Raw genomic sequence first — 21,205 nt, 5'->3', positions numbered from 1 at the left:
AACAGGACTTATACACTTAATGGTAAGGTCCTCGGGAGTGTTGCTGAACAAAGAGACTTTGGAATGCAGGTTCATAGCTCCTTGAAAGTGGAGTCGTAGGATAGTGAAGAAGGCATTTGGTATGCTTTCCTTTATTGGTCAGAGCACAGAGTATATGAGTTGGGAGGTCATGTTGCTGCTGTACAGGATGTTGGTTAGGCCACTTTTGAAATATTGTGTGCAATTCTGGTCTCCTTCCTGTTGGAAAGATGTTGTGAAACTTGAAAGGGTTCAGAAAAGATTTACAAGGATGTTGCAATGGTTGGAGACTTTGAACTATGGGGAGAGGTTGAATAAGCTGTGGCTGTTTTCCCTGGAGCGTCAGAGGCTGAGGAGTGACCTTATAGAGGTTTATAAAATCATGAGGGACATGGATAGGATAAATAGGCAAAGTCTTTTCCCTGGGGTTGGGGAGTCCAGAACTAGAAGGCATAGGTTTAGGGTGAGAGGGGAAAGATACAAAAGAGATCTAAGGGACAACATTTTCATGCAGAAGGTGGTACGTGTGTGGAATGAGCTGCCAGAGGAAGTGGTGGAGGCTGGTACAATTGCAACATTTAAAAGGCATCTGGATGGGTATATGAATAGGAAGGGTTTGGAGGGATATGGGGTGGGTGCTGACAAGTGGGACTAAATTAGGTTGGGATATCTGGTTGGCATGGACGAGCTGCACCAAAGGGTCTGTTTCCATGCTGTACATCTCTATGATTCTATGACTTGCCTGATAAGCTGGCATTGCCAGTCAATTATTTTTCTGGTTGCACTATTATTAGATCACATCAAACACTTAGATGCATTAACCTGTTGTTTTTGTAACACTTCCTGGTGTGTGCTTGCTGTGTCTTTTAAAGTACTCTGTTAATGACACATAGATTGAAGTTCAGCTGTCGAATTTAATGTTTTGAGCACTCTACTGCAAACTGTATGTAATAAAATTTATAGATCAGAATTGCTTTCTGTGGTATGTAACATTATGGTGCAATTTAAACTCGGTTATTCCAGAGTGTTTGAGTGCTATGTCTGAGTCCAATCGAGCACTCGCTTGAACATCAATATCGAAGGATTAGCTTTCTAACATGCCTTTTCTGTAGCTTTTGGTGGAGTTAATTAGAGTCTTTGCCATGAGATCATGTATTGCATTGTGGTTTTATTAGCGTAAAGCTTTCTTTATGGTGAAATTTAGAGATTTTGTTTTCCATTCCTAACAGCAATAACTGGAAAAATTATCATTGTTATACAATTGATTTTGAAGTCCTAAATATGGTGAGGGAAATAGAAAGAATTTTCCTGTGTTCCTTTTACTTGGACACATCTTTTGCGTTGATGCTGGGAAAGTTGCATTCTAGTAATAGAGGAAAGGGCGTGATGCTGTTTAGTAGTAAAACTAGCTGAGAATGAAAGTTGAAAATTCTGCAAGCACATGGTTTTTCAGTCTGCATGTGAAACAGAAAAGATGGGTAGGTAAGTGGGCATTCATAAGAGTAGAGCTGTACCCTGAAATGTTAACCCACTTCTTGTCTTCTGGCTGTCAGCTCTTTTTCCAGCCTTTCCTACTTTTGCAAGTTGTCAATCAATGTCGAGTACTTGTAGTTTTGAGGCAGGTAAAAAGTAAAGCATCCTCTGCTTTGTTACAGAAGTATGCCTTGGCTCAAACTTAGAAGGAAGTGACATTTTCCATTTCCTATATTGGTAATCCTATGGCTTCCATTGAGTGAGATTGCCAAAACAGGAGTAGTTCAAACTGTGGGTTCCCACATACTAATTAATGAGTTGAGATTAGTCAATCTCATTTCATTTCATCAATGAGTTTCTTTTATAATCCCTTTTCATCAGATCACAAGGACTATGCAGAGCAATGATGTTTTAATTGCTCAGGGGGTGCAGGCTTATTAGGATCATGTGTTCAATGGCTCTTTTGAATATATTTTTATAGCAGTCAGAGCAATACTACCCAGCTGGAATGCTTAACAGTCCTAAGGTACTGGCCAAGAACTGATTGACCATGTATGAATGTGAATTTCAACGTTATACAAGTAATGAGCAACCTTGGGAGCTGAAGTTGCCATGATCTGGTAGAGAAGCAGGTATTTCATGAGCCTGCCTTGAGCTGCTGGGTGATTCTAGCACTAATGCCATTCACTGATGCAGAAAGTTTACACTTTTTAAAGTTACACCTCCCATTTTAAAAAGAAAGTTCCCTTTTGCAAAGCTAGGAATATGATATAAACCAAAATGTCTACAGAGCAATCGACACACGTACTAGTTTTTTTGTTGCTTGTTGTTTCCAGTTTCTTCTTTAAATATAAAAAATATTATTCGTGCTGTTTTGAGTTCCACCTGTTAGTTAAGACTGTTTCTCTTGGATAAATTAATATAACTCTAGCTGCGTAAAATGTCCACATCATGTTGCAAAATAACTGATCCCATCCAGACTCCGCTATGCATTGTGCACCATGGACAATTTAAATACCATATAAAATCTAAATTGTCCAGGGAAAGAGCTGAAGGTATGAGTAGGGTATATTGAATTTTCTTTCAGGGACCCTTAGTATGTGCATTGGGTCTAATGGTCTTTTTCTGTGCTGTAAATCTCTACTGGACTTGAAATAATAATTCTCCTTTCCTGTGAAAATTATTTCAGTGCATTGCCAGTTTTTAACTACTGTTGTGCTCTTTTTTTTTCAGGGAGATACCATGACAACACCTTTAGATAGCTTGTCAAAAGATGCCATCAATCTGACTCTGCATAATCAAATGAAGAATGATTCTGGTAAAGAAAATGAAGATGGTTGCAAACTTTCAAGTAAGTTCAGTGAAGTACAGATAGAATGCATTTGTTTCTCCTTCAAGGGTTCCTGAGGCTTTTATATTAAACATAAATGTTGGCATTCAGATTGTGCAAAACTTAGATTAAAATTGTTATTACTTGGTCTTTGGAAATGCTCAATATTGATCAGCCAACAATCGGAACAACCTGATGCCTTTCATCAGTGGTCAGTCACAAGCCTTGGCAGTGAGGACCAAGTTGCTACAGGATCAAATGTCTCCAACTAAACGAAGAAGCCTTCATATGTTGAATTTTCCCTGAACCAGAAAAGGAGACATGCTGTCAAATTTTTTTGTCTTGAACTCAATCAGTACAGATGCAAGAATGCCAAATTTCAAAAGTAGTAACAATTTAAACTGCATGCAAAAAAAGTGCTGATTTGTTGACAGGTTGATTCTGTTTGGCCATGGTGTTGCCATGTAGATTACATGAAGGAACTGTTGTCTTCCACATTATTTTTTTTTAATTCAGAAAAATAGTGCAGTGCCTGGATATATTCTTTCTTCCTGCAGAGGACAGATCCTTGTGTATGAATATATGTAGATTCTAGCAAGCACATGTTTGCAACACCATGAGCCCAACTCATAAGTTTAAATTGATGCTTGGTTTAATTCATAGCATGTACACTATTTCGGATTATCAGTTGTGCCTGCAATGGGACCAGTTATACTTACTTGAATCTACGTATATTCCTACACAAGTATCTGTCTTTGAAATTAGATATTCTTTCGGCAGTCTGATGAGTGAGTGCAGGATGAATAGCAGATCTGGGCACCACAATGCAGGAAGGATATATTGCCCTTGAGACAGTGCAGTATAGTTTTGCAAGAATAATACCTGGATTTGGGATTATGTTATGAGGAGAAATTCTATAAATTAGGCCTGTTTTTTCTGAAATTTAAAAGGGGTGATCTAAGTGAAGTCTTCAGGATATTATCAGGCAAAGACAGGGTAAGTAAAGGGAAACTATTTCCACTGTTTGGTGATTCTAGAACCTGCAGCATGGTCTGAGAATTAGGGCCAGACCATTCAGGGAAGATGTTAGGAACACTTCTTTAGGCAGAGAGTATTAAATGTTTGGAGCTCTTTTCTCCAAACAGCAGTTGATCCAGTATCAGTTGTTAATTTTAAATCTGAGGTAGATTTCTTTTTGTTAAGCAAAGGTATTAACGGATATGGGCCAAAAACGGGTATATGGAGTTAGGTCACAAATCAGCTATTCATTGAATGGTAGTACTGAATGCCTATTCCTGCTCCTCTGTTCCTAAAATCAGCCCCCCCCCCCCCCAAGTTATGAATTACCAAGCAATTATATATCGAATTGTACCGTCTAGCAACCACTTTGAGAAATGGTGAAAAGTTCCTTGCAAATAGTGTGAATGGATTAAATCTCAAAAAATATGACTCTTTTTAACCACTGTTGCTAATGTGCAATCTGCAAAAACACAGCTAACACAACGTTGCATGTTTTTGCTTATTAGAGCTGTATTCAGTTTAAGGCAAACCATGTGCTGTTTATCCTCAGTTAAAATATATAGACTATGTTTCGCACCAGAATTTGATTTTTAATTAGTTTTGATGTTTCAGACATTTTTAAGCTTCAAACTACCATGTTAGGGGCTGTGGTACTTGCATAGAACAGCAGTGGATAAGTAGAAATAACATTGTAACTGATAAGTACAAGAATTTGTTGTGATAATGAATATAAAGGTAAAAGCAAAATGAATTAGTTGGAAATTGTGATGGACAGGTTCTGTGAAAAAACAGAATTTTTAAGAATACAATCTGGACTTTGTTTATAGCATAGAGTATCAGTTTATATTTGCGTGACTGCACATTGGCAAGTAGTTTATCTGATTGCATCTCGATGGACAAGGCCATATGATGTATGCGAAGACCATCACCTGCACGTTCAACTCCAGTCATAGTCATACAGCATGGTAACAGACCCTTTGATCCAACCAGTCCATGCCAACCATAATTCCAACCTAAACTAGTCCCAATTACCTGCACATTTAATAAGGTCTTAGCTGATCTGCTTGTGTTTTAAATAACATAATCTCATCTATTCCTGATGACCTTCAATTCCCTTGCCTAGCAACAACCCATGTACTTCTGCTTGAAAAATATGCAATAGAGATGGAGATTCTTGGAGAGGAACTTCTAGTGCTTAGACTTGGCAGAATGCATGGCACCAAAGGTAAAGTAATTAGAAGAGAGGAAAAGGATGTAGGGCTGCAAGAAATTTCAAGAGTAGGGAAAGCAGTGAGACCAAGAGGAGACATGAGAGTTTAGATGAAAAGTTTAAATGAGAAGTAAACAACTCAGCCAGCAAAGTAGATGGTGGATGGGATTCAAGACAATTTAGGACACAGGCAGGTTTCTTGTGAGCACAACACGGGAGGTATAATGGAATTTAAAGTAGATCAGCAAACTGACCATGGCATGGTATTATGTGAAGACATTCAGGTGGAAGGAGTTCACAAGAATATCGAGTTAGCAGGGGACAGCCAAGGGATTGTCAGGAGAATAGATGTGGTTCTCTGCAGCCCGAGCTTTGTTGCATACCTGGCACCACTGGTCACAGACCTCCAGTCCAAAGATCAGCCGTCCACCACCACCCACTGTCTCTTGCTTGTACGGCCAATTTTATATCCAATTGCCAAGCTCATCCTGAATCCCATGCGATCTAACTTTACTAATTAATCTACCATGCGGGACCTTATCAAACGCTTTACTGAAGTCCAAGTAAACAATATCTACTACTCTGCCCTCATCTGTCGTCTTGGTCACATCCTCAATAAACTCAGTCAAGTTCGTGAGTCAAGGTTTTCCTCACACAAAACCATGCTGACTGTACCTAATCAGTCCTCTCCTCTCCAAATGCATACAAGTCCTCCCTTTCAGAGTCACCCCCAACAACTTAACCACCACTGATGTCCGACTCTCAGATCTAGAATTTCCAGATTTCTCCTCACAACCTTCCTTTAACAATGTCACAATGTTAGCCACCCTCCAGTCCTCCAGTACTTCACTGGTGTTTATGGATGATACAAATGTTTCTGCTAGGGGCCTGCAATTTCTTCCCTAACTTCCCACAACATCTTGTAGTTGTGTGTGGCTTTGACGTCAAGGGCTGTCATTCTCATCTAGCCTATGGAATTCAGCTGTTTTGTCCATATTTGAAACAAGGTTCTAAATGTGGTTAGGAACTGAGTGGCCCAGGCAGAATTCAAACTGGGTGTCACTGAGCAAGTAGATGCTGAGCAGGTGCTGTTTAATGGCACTATTGATGATACCTTCCATCGTTTTTGCTGATGATCAAGAGTGATGTGGTAATTGGCTGGATTGGATTTGTCCTGCTGTTTGTGTATAGGACACGCCTGGTCAAATCTCCACATTACCTGGGAGATGTTAGTGTTGTGACTATTGATTGAGATTTAGGTCTATTGACATGTGTATCTAAAAATACATTGAAAAATGTTTTATCGCATGTTATATGCAAAGTGTCACCATCTTGAAGCACTGAATTCAATGCAAGATTTTGCTGCAATAGAGTTCATCTTTCTCTCCTGTTCTTTCTCCATTTCTCCTTCAGTTGCTGTTTGACATTAGCTATAGTGTCTGAAAAAGGCTCTGGGCTCTCGGTTAGGGGACTCCACTACTGTCACAACTGCAATTGCTGCCTCCAAGTTGGAGCCAAGGGTCTGGGGATACATGGGCTCTGTACCTCCTATTTCCTGTCCAACGCTCCTCTAAACACTGCCACAAGTTGCCGGGATCTTCTGTCGTCCCTTTTGCTGATGCTTCCACTCCTTCAGGTACCCAGGCTGAGCTGAAGACATGGAGTCTTCACTCAGTTTGAGAGTCTGGGTCAGGGGAGTTGGCCAGGGACCTGCTCCTTGCTTCTCAGAAACCCTGGGCTGGGATAGAGTCATGTCAGCCTCATCCTGATGTTGCTGCCACTGTTGATGGAGGCCTCATCCTTAATTTTTCACTCTGCCTCAGCCGCCACCATTCTCCAGGCTTTAAAGAAAATGAAGGGAAAAGAAATAAAAAGAGCAAAAATAAAAAGAAGAAAAGAAAGGAAGTGGATGGAAGTGGAAGAGGCTTGGGCTCAGCCTTGCTCGTCTGCTGCCACCTTGGAAATGTCTACTGGAAGAGCTTTGGTAAAAACAATGATTGCAGATGCTGGAAACCAGATTCTGGATTAGTGGTGCTGGAAGAGCACAGCAGTTCAGGCAGCATCTGAGGAGCAGTAAAATCTACTGGAAGAGCTTAGCTAAGGAGTGGCATGTCTGGAGCACAAATCTTTTTGGTACTGTTTGTGGAATGTTGTCAGGGCCCATAACCTTTGTGCTCTCCGTGCCTCTCGTTGTTTCTTTTATCACGTGGAGCAAATGGAATTGGCTGAAATCTGGTATTTGTAATGCTGGGGACCACTGGAAGAGGCTGAGATGGACCATCCACTTCACTGAAGATTGCTTCAAATGTTTCAGCCTTGTGATTTGCACTGATGTGTTGGATTCTTCCGTCATTGAGGGTGGGGATATTTGTGGAGCCGCCTCCTCCACTGAGTTGTTTAGAATCATCGAATCCCTGCAGTGTGGAAACAGACCCTTCGGCCCAACAAATCCACATCGAACCTTCAAAGAGTGACCCACCCAGATACATTTCCCCCCAGCCTATTATCCTATATTTACTCCTGACTAATGCACCTAACCTACGCATCCCTCAACATATGGGCAATTTACCTAAGCTGCACATCTTTCGATTGTGGGAGAAAATCCATGCAGACACTGAGAAAATGTTCAAACTCCACACAGTCACCTGAGGTTGGGCTCAAACCCAGGTCCCTGGAACTGAAAGGCAGCAGTGATAACCACTGAGCCACCGTGCTGCCCCAGACAGTCACCCGAGGCTGGAATCGATCTCTGGTATCTGGCACTGTAAGGCGGCAGTCCTAACCACTGGGCCACTTTGTCAGACAGCTGGACAACACTGCAGAAACTTGACCACCATCATTCACAGCTGGATGTGGCAGGACTGCAGAGCTTAGATCCGATCCGTTGGCTTTGGGATCATTTAACTCTGACAATCGCCTGCTGCTTATGCTGTTTGGTAGCTTCACAATGTTGGCCCCTCATTTTTAGGTGTGCCTGGTGCTGCTCCTGGTATGCCTGCTGCACTGTGTATTGAACCAGGATTGATCCCCTGACTTAATGGTAATGGTAGAGGTGGGGGATGTGCCTGACCAATTCTGCTGTTGTTGATAACCTACAGCCCCTCATGGATGCTCAATATTGAATTGTTAGATCTGTCTGTCCCATTTAGTACAGTGACAGTGCCACACAACATATAGAGTATTGTCACTGTAAAGATGGGACTTAGTCTCCACAAAAATTGTGCAGTAGTTGCTCTTAAGGACATCATGGCCAGTTGCATCTGCAGCCAGCAGTTTGATAAGGATGAGTTTAAGTATGATTTTCCCTCTTCTTGGTTCCCTCCATCCCCTGCTGCAGAAAAGGTCTAGCAGCTATGTCCTTTAGGATCTCACATGCTCGATCCATAGTACATCCTGCAAAACCACTCTTGGTGGACATTAAAATCCCCCACTCAGTACATTTTGTGATCTTGCCACTCTGATTCCTCCATGTGGTGTTCAACATGGAAGAGCACTGATTCATCATTTGAAGGCAGATAGTATATGGTAATCTGCAGGAGGTCTCCTTGCCCGTTATTTAACCGAAAGCCATGAGACTTCATGGGGTCTGGAGTCAGTGCTGCAGATTCCCAGTACAAAGCAAAATGTATGCCACTGTGCCGCCACCTGGAGTGGGTCTGTCCTTCCAGTGGAGTCTGGGACGTTGTCTGTAACATATGATTCCAGGAATATGACTGTCTGTATTTCATTTCTTTGAGTCTTCATAGTGAGTGGATTTAATTTGCTCATTTCCGAGGGCAGTTCAGAGTCAGCCACATTGCTTTGGGTCTGGAGTCATATGGATGTGGTGTGGTGCTGGAAAAGCACAGCAGGTCAGGTAGCATCCGAGTCGCAGCAGAATTGATGTTTTGGGCAGAAGCCCTTCAACAGGAATAAGTTTCTCTGCAGTCATGTGGGCCAGACTAGATGAGGATAGCAGATTTCTGTCCCTGAAAGACATTAGTGAGCCAAATGTTTTTTTTTTCTGACAATCGACAATGCTTTCATGATCATCAGTAGATTCTTTAATTCCAGATTTTTTCTTGAATTCAAATTCCACCATCTGCCACTGTGGGATTCAAGCCACTCACTGAGTTTCTGGATTAATAGGCTTGTGGTAATCCCACTAGGCCATAGCTTCCCCCTCTTCATAAATTAGCTGCAATGGCAGTTAGTTTGAATCCAGTAAATAGCTGCCATTTTGGTGTTCACAACATATGCACATATGGAGTAAAGTTGTTCTTAATTGTGGTGTGAAACAACTTTAAAGTTCAAAGAAATTTACTTGATACTACTGAGCTAATTTCTGATCAAATAATGTCTTCACTAATTTGCATTGGTTGTAAGCCAGTTTATGCTGTTGTAATATTGCCTACTTTCTTGAATTGTCTTGCACACATTTTGCAACAGGTCTGTCAAAATTGAAGGCTGGGAGGCATTGAATAAGAGGGGTGTAATTATTTGTGGTGTTTCATGAGTTGCAGTAATCGTTTTAAGAATTGATGCTTAGACTACTTGTGCATGCTTTGCTCCTTTATCCAAAGGGCATTCGTGAGGTTTTCTTGTGCCATGGTAGTGTCCCGATCACCGTATCAGGAGGCCTAGGTTAAGCACCAACTGCTCCAAAAATGTGTAACAACATCTCTGAACAGGTTAGGGAAAATAAGTTAAACATTTTATTAAGAGTATTGGTATCCTACATTCAGCGTAAGGCTCTGATTTCAATTTTGAAAAGAGACTTTTAGCTGTTTATACAGTGACACTGTATCTGATTCAAATCATTGTTGCAAAGTAGTTGAACTGCCAAAAATTGAGGTTTTTTAAAAATTCTTTGCCAACTTTTACCATGCTTGGGCTAGGGAACTGACGTTATTTAGTCCCTTGAAGCTTTTGCGTTATTCATTCTGCAGTGCATATTTCACCTCTTGACTTCCCAGAACTTATCAATGTTCCTTTTGGTTATTACTGGTTAGCTGTTTGCTAGGCTGCTAGATGGATTATTGAGATTGTTGCAAGTAGATAAATGTGGAGAATTACAGCACCTTTTATATTGACTGAGGTTACATTGATTTTTATACAATCTGCAGTTTAGACTGCCTTGCTTTTCCAACTGAAAGTTAATATGTCCTAATCATACAAATCTGAAGAACTTTGGAAATTGTATTGGGAGTGGTAGAAGAGAGCAGTCTTAATATACTGGTAATATTTAATGTTGGTCGAACTCTGCAGTAGCTAGTCACAATGTTGCTTGTCCTGTGGGTTCATCTATGGACCTTGGCTGAATTTTGTCAGTTTGTTGATTGCTGAATGGAGCATTATGCAAAGTAAATATACTGTCTTATTAACTGCATTGATTTTCCAATTTGCTACACATTGTGACATTGCTTGTCTAAGAACTTCATAGTACTCAAAGACAGTGTTTTATGGAAAGTCTTCGAGTAGGCTCCTATTTAGCCATTTAAAAAAATTCAGACAAATATTTAAAGGAGAAAATGTGAAATATTTAAATTTATTAATCAGGATAGTGTATTTTAATTATAGTTAATCAAAGAATACTGCACTAACAAGTTAATTATTTTTTTAATAGCAGAGATTAAAATGGATATTGACAGACTATATGAAGTAGTACCTCAGTTATCCAAGATCTTTTTCATAGAAGATAAAATTGGTGAAGGTAAGTTCACATTTAATTGCAAATACTTGGAAACAATAAACTCCTTTTTGATTTTGATCTTTTATATCTTTTGATATTGCTCTCTGGCACACCTCAATGAAAATACTCTTGTTCCTAACCAAGCCTTTTATGGGAACTGTTTCAGCAATCAACTGTGATGTAAGTCTACATCAGGATTTTAGTTGAAGGGGTAAGGACTGATTTATTAGATTCTGGCAGACACATCGAAAAACAGACCTGATGTATGCTTTGATATATCATATACTTTAGAATTGTATAATTTATGAGAATTTCAACAAGCAATTTTGGCAATGTAGCATAAGCAGAGCAAAATCTCATAATGAGATTTTCTTAAGGTCATGGATCAGCATTATCTTTTTCAAACTGAAGAAGACTCCACTTACACATACACTGGTACTTTCTTCTCCCCACCCCAATAATTATTCCATTAAATCATATATCACGACCAGCTATCCTTAGTAGCCACACACACAGACGACAAGCAACATAAATTCGACTGGGACAACACTACCATTATAGGGCAAGCCAAACAGAGAACAGCCAGGGAATTCCTAGAGGCATGGCACTCATCCACAGACTCTATCAACAAACACATCGACCTAGACCCAATATACCGGCCACTACAGTGGACAGCTCGAACGGACAACCGGAAGCGGCAGAGACAGGCCACTATAAATACCAGAGAAAACAGCACAGAAGCGCTTCTCAGGAGGCTCCCAAGCACTGAGGATGTCACCTAGACAGGGGACGAAACGTTTGCAAGACAAATTCCCAGCTCGGTGAACAGAACCACAACAAATCATATAGCAGTCAGTTTTTTTTTGTTAAATGACAGGCTTAAGGGTGTGACCATAAGACGCAGGAGCAGAAGAAGGCCATTCAGCCCATGTATTTGGTAATTCAGTGAGATCATGGCTAATCCATGATCCCCATAATCTTTGATTCCCTTACTAATTTTAAAAATTTATGCATCTGTCTTAAATATAGCCCTCTGTAGTAATGATTCCACGGCGTCGCTATCCTGTACGAAATGATTCCTCCTCATCTGTTTTAAATAGGCAGTCCCTTACTTCTGAGATTATGCCCTCTGTTTGCATACTCTCTGCAAGGGGCAACAACCTCTCCGCATCTACACTGTTGAACACCTGAAGAACTGTATAATAGTTCAATAATGCCAGCTCTCAATAAGTAAAGTCCCAGCCTACTTTACGTTTCCTCATAAGAAAATCTATCTCTGTAGCTAATTCTTTAAATCTCCTACCTGCCAACCCATCATGTCTAGTGAACATATTAACCTTTAGAGCTGAAAATGTGTTGCTGGAAAAGCGCAGCAGGTCAGGCAGCATCCAAGGAACAGGAGAATCGACGTTTTGGGCATAAGCCCTTCTTCAGGAATGAGGAAAGTGTGTCCAGCAGGCTAAGATAAAAGGTAGGGAGGAGGGACTTGAGGGAGGGGCGTTGGAAATGCGGTAGGTGGAAGGAGGTCAAGATGAGGGTTATAAGCCGGAGTGGGGTGGGGGCGGAGAGGTCAGGAAGAAGATTGCAGGTTAGGAAGGCGGTGCTGAGTTCGAGGGATTTGACTGAGACAAGGTGGGGGGAGGGGAAATGAGGAAACTGAAGAAATCTGAGTTCATCCCTTGTGGTTGGAGGGTTCCTAGGCGGAAGATGAGGCACTCTTCCTTCAACCGTCATGTTGCTATGGTGTGGCGATGGAGGAGTCCAAGGACCTGCATGTCCTTGGTGGAGTGGGAGGGGGAGTTGAAGTGTTGGGCTACGGGGTGGTTGGGTTGGTTGGTCCAGGTGTCCCAGAGGTGTTCTCTGAAACGTTCCGCAAGTAGGCGGCCTGTCTGCCCAATATAGAGGAGGCCACATCGGGTGCAGCGGATGCAATAGATGATGTGTGTGGAGGTGCAGGTGAATTTGTGGCGGATATGGAAGTATCCCTTGGGGCCTTGGAGGGAAATAAGGGGGGAGGTGTGGGCGCAAGTTTTGCATTTCGTTGCGGTTGCAGGGGAAGGTGCTGGGAATGGAGGTTGGGTTGGTGGGGGTGTGTGGACCTGACAAGGGTGTCACGGAGGGAGTGGTCTTTTCGGAACGCTGATAGGGGAGGGAAGGGAAATATATCCCTGGTGGTGGGGTCCGTTTGGAGGTGGCGGAAATGACGGCGGATGATACGCTGTACATGGAGGTTGGTGGGGTGGTAGGTGAGGACCAGTGGGGTTCTGTCCTGGTGGCGGTTGGAGGGGCGGGGCTCAAGGGCGGAGGAGCGGGAAGTGGAAGAGATGCGGTGGAGGGCATCGTCGACCACGTCTGGGGGGAAAATTGCATCTGCAGTCCTCACTTTCTCCTTGAAGATATTAATCTTTAGCCCCATTTGTTTCCCAAATATTTTTTCTCAAATGAAATTTATTGTTTATTTCCTCAATTGCCTTGGGCCCCTTGATTATTTAATTTTTGGAATATTATTCATGTCCTCTAACTTGAAGCTGATACAAAGTGAGTTTTGAGAAGATTTGTAGCTTAGGTTGAGGTTCTGGATGTAGGTTTGCTTGTTGAGCTGGAAGATTCATTTTCAGACGTTTCGTCACTATACTAGGTAACAGCTTCAGTGAGCTTCCGGACGAAGCATTGCTGCTTTCTATTTATATGTTTGGGTTTCCTTGGGTTGGTGATGTCATTTTCTGTGGTGTCATTTCCTGTTCTTTTTCTCAGGGGGTAGTAAATCGGGTCCAACTCCATGTGTTTGTTGATAGAGTTCCGGTTGGAATGCCATGCTTCTAGGAATCCTCATGCGTGTCTCTGTTTGGCTTGTCCTACGATGGATGTGTTGCCCGAGTCGAAGTGGTGGTCTTTCTCATCTATATGTAAGGATATTAGTGAGGGAGGGTCATGTTGTTTTGTGGCTAGTTAATTTTCATGTATCCTGGTCGCTAGTTTTCTGCCTGTTTGTCCAATGTAGTGTTTGTTACAGTCCTTGCACAGTATTTTGACATTAGTTTTGTTTGTTGTCTGTTCAACTTCATTAGCTGCTGTTTTAGTGTGTTGGTGGGCTTGTGGGCTACCATGATGCCAAGGGGTCTGAGTAGTCTGGCAGTCATTTCCGAAATCTCTTTGACATAGGGGAGAGTGGCTAGGATTTCTGGACGTGTTTTGTCTGCTTGTTTGGGTTTGTTGCTGTGAAATCTGCGGACTGTGTTCATTGGGTACCCGTTCTTTTTGAATACACTGTACAGGTGATTTTACTCTGCGTAGTTCCTCTGTGCTGCAGTGTGTGGTGGCTCATTGGAGTGATGTTCTGATGCAGCTTCGTTTATGGATGTCGGGGTGATTGTTTCTGTAGTCAATATTTGGTCTGTATGTGTTGTTTTCCTGTAGATGCTGGTTTGACATTCCCCATTGGCTGTTCGCTCTACTGTGACATGGGGAACTTCAAACCAGCATCTACTGGAAAACAACACATACAGACTAAATAGTGAATGAGAGAAGCAATCACCAACATCCACAAACAAAACTGCATCAGAACATTATTCCAATGAGCCAACACACACTGCAGCACAGAGGAACTACGCAGAGCAAAGGAAAATCACCCATACCGTGTATTCAAAAAGAATGGGTACCCAGTGAACACAGTCCGCAGACTTCTCAGCAACAAACCCAAACAAGCAGAGAAAACACATCCAGAAATCCTAGCCACTCTCCCCTACATCAAAGACATCTCGGAAATGACTGCCAGACTACTCCGACCCCTTGGTATCGTGGTAGCCCACAAACCCACCTACTCACTAAAACAGCAGCTAATGAACTTGAAAGACCCTATACAGACAACAAGACAACATTTACAAAATATTGTGCAAGGACTGTAACAAAAACTACATTGGACAAACAGGCAGAAAACTAACCACAAGACGACATGACCCTCTCTCGCAAATATCCTTGTATACAGATGAGGAAAGACACCACTTCGACTGGGGCAACACATCCATCCTAGGACAAGCCAAACAGAGACACGCGCGAGAATTCCTAGAAGCATAGCATTCCAACCTGAAATCCATCAACAAACACATTGATTTGGACCTGATTTACCACCCCCTGAGAAAAAGAACAGGAAGTGACATCACCACAGGAAATGACATCATCAACCCAAGAAACCACAAACATATAAATAGAAAGCAGGAATCATCAGTAGTGCTTCATCCACAGGCTCACTGAAGATGTTACCTAGTATGGTGATGAAATGTCTGAAAATGAACCTTCCACTGAACCTACATCCATGGCACGAAGTATTTACTTAACTCCTCTGCCATTTTCTGGTTCCACATTATTATTTTCCAGCCTTGTTTTTTGAGGGATTAGCATTCACTTTGGCCTGTGTTTTCCCTTTTATCCATTTAATTTCTGATCCCTGGTCGGATCCACAACATATTATTCTAGAAAATTGCCTTAAATACAGTCTATGAATTTGTCGTCATGATTACATTTGCCAATTTGATTTTCTGCAATAGGCTCATGGTATTATTGCAGGACTATTAATCCAAAAACCCAGGTATTGTTCAGGGCACATGAGTTTGAATCCAGTTGTGAATGGTAGAATTTGAACTCCATATAAATCTGGAATTAAGTGTTTAATGATGACCATGAATCCTTTGCTGATGATGGAAAGCCCATTTGGTTCACTAATGTCCTTTAGGGAAGGAAGTCTGCCATTCTTATCTAGTCTAGCCCACATGTGACTCCAAACACAGCAACGTGTTGACGCTTAACTACCCTCTGGGCAAACAGGGATGGGCAATAAATGTTGGCTTAGCCAACAATCCCTTCATTCTGTGAATAAATTTTTAAAAAGAACCAAAAAATTGAAGACCTAGACATAAACTAAATACCTTACTTTGACATTAAAGACTAGAAATATGCAACAATCAACTGTTTTCTTTTGGCAGAAACAACCAAATACTTGAGTGCTGTGAGTGTAAGGAGTCCAGTAATAGATTCTTTTAAATTTGTATTCTTCGCAATTTTACAAAAGATCACCTGAATTGCAGAAATATCCCCTAGAATATTACTCACCTAAACTATGACCTCACTACTGACTGTTAAAATCCTTAGTTTTAGCTTTATATGCTTTCCCCATTGGTTTTCATTCTTCATAAATCTTAGCTACTTCAGAACTATGTGGACTTTGTGGTGTTCCACTGAAGTGCTCTTCACATGATCCTTGTTGTCATCAACAAGCTCCAAGAGTACCTACAGTTTCACAGTGCTCATCCTGGTTGTTAACTTTTATTCAACCTTATTTAGAAAATTAACTTCAGACTCACAACCTGCCATCTGAATGTGGAGTACTGCTTACTTAGCACTTGCTTTCCTCAGCTATTGGATGTCCACTGTCTCTTCCTTATCTATTGAGTTTTACTACGTTGTTGTTTCTATTCTCAAAACCTTTTCTTCCCCTTTGCGAACAGTTTCCTTATTTCCTCCACTTAATGCAGAAAATGCATACTTTAAATGGCTAAAATTAAAGCTGAGAATTTCAACAGTGGAACACATCATTTTCCAAACATTATGGATTCAGATATTTTTTGTCTGGAATTTATTAAGAATTTTTTTTCTTGTTGTAAAAGGATATCAAAACATTTTGGAAAATAAGCAGTTTATTTTTTTTTGTCTGATCATAAAAATATGAAAAAGAATCATAATTAACTTAAACTTTCCTGACATCACATTAGAATAAGTGTGGAAATGTTTGAGGTTTCTTGAGCTACTGTTATCTTAATTTCTGAAATTCTCAGACTGTTCTATGATAAAAATATAAAATTGTGTCTGTTCTGTTTGCAAGTACAACATAGTCCAGCTACCCAGGCTCATACGGATAGACCTGGACAATTGATATCTATTAGATTAGATTACTTACAGTGTGGAAAACAGGCCCTTCGGCCCAACAAGTCCACACCGACCCGCCGAAGCGTAACCCACCCAGACCCATTCCCCTACATTTACCCCTTCATCTTACACTACGGGCAATTTAGCATGGCCAATTCACCTAACCTGCACATTTTTGGACTGTGGGAGGAAACCGGAGCACCCGGAGGAAACCCACACAGACACGGGGAGAATGTGCAAACTCCACACAGAGAGTCGCCTGAGGTGGGAATTGAACCCGGGTCTCTGGCGCTGTGAGGCAGCAGTGCTAACCACAGTGCCGCCCAACAAGTAGGCACACTGATCCAAGATTCTGTAATCACCTTGAATGTACTTCATGAAGTAATTTATTTTGTTCAAGATGCTGTGGGATGTCCTGAGGCATCGTATAAAGTGGTTAGCACTGCTGCCTCACAGCGCCAGAGACCTGGGTTCAATTCCCACCTCAGGCAACTGACTGTGTGGAGTTTGCACGTTCTCCCCGTGCCTGCGTGGGTTTCCTCTGGGTGCTCCGGTTTCCTCCCACAGTCCAAAGATGTGCAGGTCAGGTGAATTGGCCATGCTAAATTGCCCGTAGTGTTAGGTAAGGGGTAGATGTAGGGGTATGGGTGGGTTGCGCTTCGGCGGGGCGGTGTGGACTTGTTGGGCCAAAGGGCCTGTTTCCACACTGTAAGTAATCTAATCTGTAAGTAATCTAATAAATCGAAGTTTCCTTCACATTTTCCCCCTTGTTTCATATTATAGAATCATAAGTTGTCTGTTCATTTTGCTTTGTGATTTTTTTTGTGGTTGTTTTCCCCTGGCAACCAGGCTTCTGTGTGTACCTCAACCAATGTAGTATATTTTAATAAACCTGGTTGTATTACATTGCTCGTTTTGGGATCTTACTGCTTACAAATTTGGCTCAGATTTTATAACAGTGACTATATTTCAAAAATACTTCATTGGCTGTAAAGCATTTCATGATTCCTGAGTTTGTGAATGATAATATAAATGCAAGTCCCTTTTTATTTTTACTGATGAAGTGATTATCTTCCATTGCTAGTGTAAATTTTTCCCTGTTTTGACTGCAGCAGCTGCTGATTTTATCGATGATGATGTACCAAAAAGAGTTTAAATTTGTTTTCTTTAAATGTGCTTACAAGACAGGACCTGATTTCTAATGGCATCAGTCAACAGTGAGAGTTTTATCTGCCCTTCAGACAATCCAAGTCTGCACCAACCCAAAAAAAACTACTCTAAATCCACCCTAGTCCCACTCGTCAGCATTTGGCCCGTAGCCTTTGATGTTGTAACATTTCAATAGCTCATCCAAGTATATTTTAAAGGTTGTGAGGCTTCCCACCTCAACTACCCTCTTAAGTAATGTATTCCAGATTCCCACCATCCTTTGCATGAAAACAGATTCCATACATAGAATCATAGAGATGTACAGCATGAAAACATACCCTTCGGTCCAACCCGTCCATGCTGACCAGATATCCCAACCCAATCTAGTCCTACCTGCCCGCGCTCGGCCCATATCCCTCTCAACCCTTCCTATTCATATACCCATCCAGATGCCTCTTAAATGTACTATCCTCCGCCACTTCCTCTGGCAGCTCATTCCAAAAACATACCACCCTCTGCGTGAAAAAGTTGCCTCATGGGTCCCTTTTATGTCTTTCCCCCCTCACCCTAAACCTATGCCCTCGCGTTCTGGACTCCCCCACCCCATGGAAAAGGCTTTGTCTATTTATCCTATCCATGTCCCTCATGATTTTGTAAACCTCTATAAGGTCACCCTTCAGCCTCCGACACTCCAGGGAAAACAGCCCCAGCCTATTCACCCTTTCCCTATAGCTCAAATCCTCCAACCCTGGCAACATCCTTGTAAATCTTTTCTGAACCTTTGCAAGTTTCACAACATCCTTCTTATAGGAAGGAGACCAGAATTGCATGCAATGTTCCAAAAGTGGGATAACCGATGTCCTGTACAGTCATAACATGACCTCCCAATTCCTGTACTCAATACTCTGACCAATAAATGAAAGCATACCAAACGCCGCCTTCACTATCCTATCTACCTGTGACTCCACTTTCAAGGAGCTATGAACCTGCATCCAAAGTCTCTTTGATCAGTAACACTCCCCATGACCTTATCATTAAGTGTGTATGTCCTGCTCTGATTTGCTTTCCAAAAATGCAGCACCTCGCATTTATCTAAATTAAACTCCATCTACAATTCCTCAGCCCATTTGGCTCATCTGACCAAGATCCCGTTGTAATCCAAGGTAACTTTCTTCGCTGTCCACTACATCTCCAATTTTGGTGTCATCTGCAAACTTACTAACTATACCTCTTAGGCTCACATCCAAATCATTTGTATAAATGACAAAAAGTAGTGGACCCAGCACCGATCCTTGTGGCACTCCACTGGTCACAGGTCTCCAATCTGAAAAACAACCCTCCACCATCACCCTCTAACTTCTACCTTTGAGCCAGTTTTGGATCCAAATAGCTAGATTTCCCTCATTCCTTTTACCTTTAAAAGTATGCCCCCTTGATATTGTCCCTACAATTAACCAGAACAGTGCTGTCTATCCACACTCTTCATGCCCCTCAATCATACACCTCTCGATCAGGTCCCTTTTCAGCCTTCTTTGCTCCAAAGAAAACAACTGAAGCTTCTCCAGCCTCTCTTCATTGTTAAACTGCTCCATCCCAAGCAACATCCAAGTGAATCTCTTCTGCATATCCTCCAGTGCAACCACATACATATTGGTTACCAGGACTGCACATAGTACTCCAGCTGTGGCCTAACCAACATTCAGTGCAGCTCCAGTGTAATCTTCCTGCTCTTACCATGCCACAGCAAATAAGGGCAAGTGGCCTTCCTGCCACCTTAACTCTCTTTATTAACCTGCCACCTTCAGGGATCTGTGGACAATCTCTCTGTTTTTCTGACCTTTCCAATCTCATGTAATTCATAGAGTACTGCCTTGTCTTGTTACTTCCGCTAAAGCTACCAGGATCAAATTCATCTGACACTGATCTACCTATTCTTACCAACTTATATATACCCTTCAGTCATTGAAAACCTTTTCACTGACAACCACATGGCCAATCTTCATGTCAATGGCTTACTTATCATCACCTCTCTGCCCCCATTTTCTTCTATATGATTTTTATGTTTATAAACCAAAAGGGACCAGCATTGATAACTAAAAGAAAAATGAATCGTCTTGCCCCACTGCTTGATATTAGATTTCTGGTATTGGAGTAGTGTTCCAAATATATTTTTAATGTAGGCTTCGTGGTATGATGTGCACTAACGCACAGTCAAATTGACTGTTTTTATCAAAATCCACCTGCTTTTGCTGTACATATTTTTGGAAGCTGGGACACAACCAGTTAGTTTGGCGCCAAGCATTGTAAACTGTGCAGTTTAAAATCTCTTGAGTTTTTTAATGGCATGCAAAATATGTGACTCATTGCTTCCAGAGATTCTATATATATTTCTTTTTGTATTTTGTTTACATGTTTCATACATAGGTACCTGGCTGCAAAATTTGACAAACTCTTGGATATTTCAGAAAAAGTTCAGTTTTTTGCTGTTTAAGATTTATTATTTCTAACTTTTCTCAGGTACATTCAGTTCTGTGTATTTGGCTACTGCTCAGTTGAAGTCAGGAATGGTAGAGAAGTTTGCACTTAAACATCTAATTCCCACGAGCCATCCAGTGCGAATTGCTGCTGAACTTCAGTGTCTGACAGTTGCTGGGTCAGTATCAACACCTATATTTTTCTGTTGCTTTATCTGTCAGCTTTTGCACAATGTGTCGAAGCTAATGACAAAATTTTATTTGCATGACTGTTCTGTGAATAGCAGCCACTTAACAAGTTTCCTATCTGCTAATTTTTTGCATCCAATTAGTAGTGGTATTCTTTTATAGGAATGTACACAAAACAGTAAAAATGGAAAAATGCAAAACATTGGTCATATTTCATACAAAGATATTTAATGATCTTTTGCTTTGTTGAAAATATAATGAATGCTTTATAGAAATTCTGTGCTTTGCTTTGTGGTTGTAGAAACACTGTTTTGACTGCAGATTTGACCTAGGTATTGTTAAAATTCCATGTATGTGGCTCTATCACTATGTTTGAAAAGAAATATTTGGAGCAAATATGCTGAAATCTAACTTTAAATCCACAATGATTTTTGTCCTAATTTTCAAATTTCTACAGTAAGCCTATTATGTTCAGGTATATTATCAAGCCATCATAAGTCATACAGACCTAAACTAGGAATCTGACTGACAAATGATAACATTACAAATTGAGAATATGCTTTTCCTTTTTTCCTAATTTCTCTCAACAGCCTCTTGAAGGTGGTGAATTGTTATTGAATACAACTTTACTAATAGTACTTTGGATGCACCATTTTTAATTTCGAGTTCTAGGCAGTATATTTTAGAAAGGAACTTGACTATTGAAGGCACCTGTACTTAATTCTTGTAATATTTTCAGTCAGTTCCACTGA

The 21,205-nt window shown here is 41.2% G+C and overlaps 1 protein-coding gene across 4 annotated transcripts in view; it reads left to right on the top strand.

Moving 5' to 3' along the window:
- The window catches only part of cdc7 (cell division cycle 7 homolog (S. cerevisiae)), a 102,329-nt gene that overhangs the window by 23,766 nt on the left and 57,358 nt on the right, over positions 1–21,205 (top strand). For 2 of the 4 annotated variants that reach the window (XM_072574700.1, XM_072574702.1), the window contains 3 exons: positions 2,725–2,842; positions 10,657–10,743; positions 20,308–20,443. In XM_072574700.1, coding sequence (XP_072430801.1) covers positions 2,725–2,842; positions 10,657–10,743; positions 20,308–20,443 — 341 coding nt within the window. The remainder of the gene's footprint in view (positions 1–2,724; positions 2,843–10,656; positions 10,744–20,307; positions 20,444–21,205) is intronic. The other 2 variants (XM_072574701.1, XM_072574703.1) reach the window with 2 other exon arrangements.

This window comes from Chiloscyllium punctatum, chromosome 7 (genome assembly GCF_047496795.1).
Source record: "Chiloscyllium punctatum isolate Juve2018m chromosome 7, sChiPun1.3, whole genome shotgun sequence".
NCBI classification, from domain to species: Eukaryota; Metazoa; Chordata; class Chondrichthyes; order Orectolobiformes; family Hemiscylliidae; genus Chiloscyllium; species Chiloscyllium punctatum.
Note: the sequence above shows the minus strand (reverse complement) of the source record. Positions and strands in the feature narration are given on the sequence as shown.